At 53.8% G+C, this 2,581-nt stretch overlaps 1 protein-coding gene across 1 annotated transcript in view; it reads right to left on the bottom strand.

The window, feature by feature from the left end:
* Positions 1–2,581, bottom strand: part of AGMAT (agmatinase) — a gene marked incomplete at its 5' end in the record, with an annotated part of 5,076 nt that overhangs the window by 2,015 nt on the left and 480 nt on the right. Inside the window, 2 exons of the mRNA XM_018558164.1 lie at positions 68–128; positions 731–942. Of these exons, the coding sequence (XP_018413666.1) occupies positions 68–128; positions 731–942 (273 nt within the window). The remainder of the gene's footprint in view (positions 1–67; positions 129–730; positions 943–2,581) is intronic.

Here is a 2,581-nt window from a genome sequence, read left to right as displayed (position 1 = left end):
CCCCCCCCCCCCAAATATATACTGTATATACACACATTGCTGATTAAAAGCAACAGACGCGACTTACTTCTCTGCTACGGCCTGAAGAATGGGGTAAGTGATCGTGTGATCTCCTCCTATGAAGAAAATAAAGAACATTAATAGAGGAGGGGGCGGAGACAAGACCAGTCACCCTGCACAAGAAGAGAGAGCAGCAGTGAGCGGTCTTTATTATAGGAGGGGCGGAGACAAGACCAGTCACCCTGCACAAGGAGAGAGAGCAGCAGTGACCGGTCTTTATTACAGGAGGGGCAGAGACAAGATCAGTCACCCTGCACAAGGAGAGAGCAGCAGTGACAGGTCTTTATTATAGGAGGGGCGGAGACAAGATCAGTCACCCTGCACAAGGAGAGAGCAGCAGTGAGCGGTCTTTATTATAGGAGGGGCGGAGACAAGACCAGTCACCCTGCACAAGGAGAGAGAGCGGCAGTGAGCGATCTTTATTATAGGAGGGGCAGAGACAAGACCGGTCACCCTGCACAAGGAGAGAGCAGCAGTGGGCGGTCTTTATTGCAGGAGGGGGCGGAGACAAGACCGGTCACCCTGCACCAGAAGAGAGCAGCAGTGGGCGGTCTTTATTACAGGAAGGGGCGGAGACCAGACAGATCCTATGACGAGGTGTTGTCCCCCCCCGGGGCCCCCCCGCATGGTTCCTGCCTTCCTTCTGTCCTCGTTGCTCCCCGGAGTGCACAATGTAACGTGTGATGATCCCCGGAGGTCGTCAGTGCCATGATTTTCTGGTAGGCCTCTCTGATTCGCCGGCAGCTGTCCTTCAGGTCGTACAGGTTGACGTTGACGTCGCCGATGTCGGCCACCATGATGGAGTCGTAGGGGGCGGAGCGGGTGGAGACGTTGTACCTTCTGACCATGGAGGACTCCGCCCGGATGTGGCGAGGGCCGAACCTGGGAAACAGAAGGAGGTCAGCGGACTGGACACCGGAACATAAAGGGTTACTGAGAAGGTCATGTGACCTCCGGGCATCCCGTATAATGGAGCCGGTGACTCGGGATGAGAGCCAGGCGGCCGGCATTGTCAGGAGGAGGAGGAGGAGGACGGTCTGTGTGGGGGGTGACACATCGGAGAGTCCAGAGACCAGATTATTCCAGAATTATCTGCAACGCCGACGCGTTTTGTGGCCGCAGCTCCGCCCCCCTTTTATCAGAAGCTGAAACAATGTATATGGACTCGATGATTTATAGTTCAGTTAGCGCCCGATACTTAACAACCGCCGAAGGACGCTTCAAGCCCCGGGGGAGGGGGGGCGGAGCTACAGTCCCTTTCTTCAAGTCCTGGGGAAGGGGCGGAGCTACAACCCCTTTCTTCAAGCCCTGTGGAAGGGGGCGGAGCTACAGTCCCCAAAACGCGTCAGTTTTGTCATTGGAAATTAAACTTCGTAATCAGGACTTGAATATCAGAATGCGCTACTTTGATTCTGGGTTCAGCTCGGGGTTGGTGGGGGATCTGCCGACACCATCTCCCTAAATAGAGTCACCTGACCCCAAGGGCCCCGGGGGGGGCGGGGGTGTTTATGACACTTCTAGAACCTTCCTGGGACCCGTACAGGACCTTCTTGGCGCCGATCATTTTCGGCGCAGCGCAGCCGGACGAGAACGAGCGAACGATCCGCCGATCCCGAAAATGGTTACAACGTATCCGAACCGGAAACAATGTAACAAGTCTCGGCCCCGCCCCTTAACCCCTTCACTGCCGGTTGGAGCGTTCTTACATTGATGATAAAAAATCGGCATTTTTGGCCAGGAAACGGATGAAAACCCCCCAAACAGCCAGACATCGTCTGAACGCCGGGGAACAAAATGGCGGCGGGCGAGATTTTTTTTGTGACGCGCAAATGTTTATCAAATCGATAGTTTGAGGGGAAAAAAGTACACGAAAATGAGATTTGACGCTCGCGGACAGAAGACGCGGTCACGTTATAAAAGACGCGGTCACGTCGGGGGAAATGGATGCCGAACGCGTCCAACCTTAAAACTGCGTGCGCCCGCAAAACGGTGATTAATTGCGATACCCAGACATGCCCGGAGGCGGAGCTTCAGAAGCCTGAACCGCTCATCAATTTACAGATAACGATGGCGCAGAAATGATTCCTCTCACAGCGGCGTGGAACATGTGCGGCGCAATCGTCTTTTGTTCACGTCATGTGTTTGTATGTGCTCGCGCGATGCGTGTTCGTGTTTGTATGTGGCGTGTACGCGGGGGGAGTGGACTCTCAGTATATTTTTGTGGTTTTTAAAAAAAAACTTTAAATCAGTTAAGTCACTTTAATTTTTCAACTGTTTTTTTCTTTCCAGTCCTTAGATGTGTCTGCACCCCCCCCCCTCTGATTGGACGTCTCGTAGTGGGAGAGCCGCTCTGATTGGATGCATCCGTTGTGGATCTCCGTATTGCGTAGTTTCGGTTGTACAGAGATTGTGACATTGTAACGTGTGTGGATGAGCTGTAGCTGTAGTGCGAGGTCTGGCCATCCCTTCAGCGGCGTAACAATAGCCATAGCAGCCCATGCAGCTGCTACAGGGCCCGGGT

Source organism: Nanorana parkeri, unplaced genomic scaffold, assembly GCF_000935625.1.
Source record: "Nanorana parkeri isolate BGI_ZX_2015 unplaced genomic scaffold, ASM93562v1 scaffold323, whole genome shotgun sequence".
In the NCBI taxonomy this organism is placed as follows: domain Eukaryota; kingdom Metazoa; phylum Chordata; class Amphibia; order Anura; family Dicroglossidae; genus Nanorana; species Nanorana parkeri.
The sequence above is the reverse complement of the archived record's forward strand: the minus strand, read 5'-3'. Positions and strand labels throughout refer to the sequence as shown.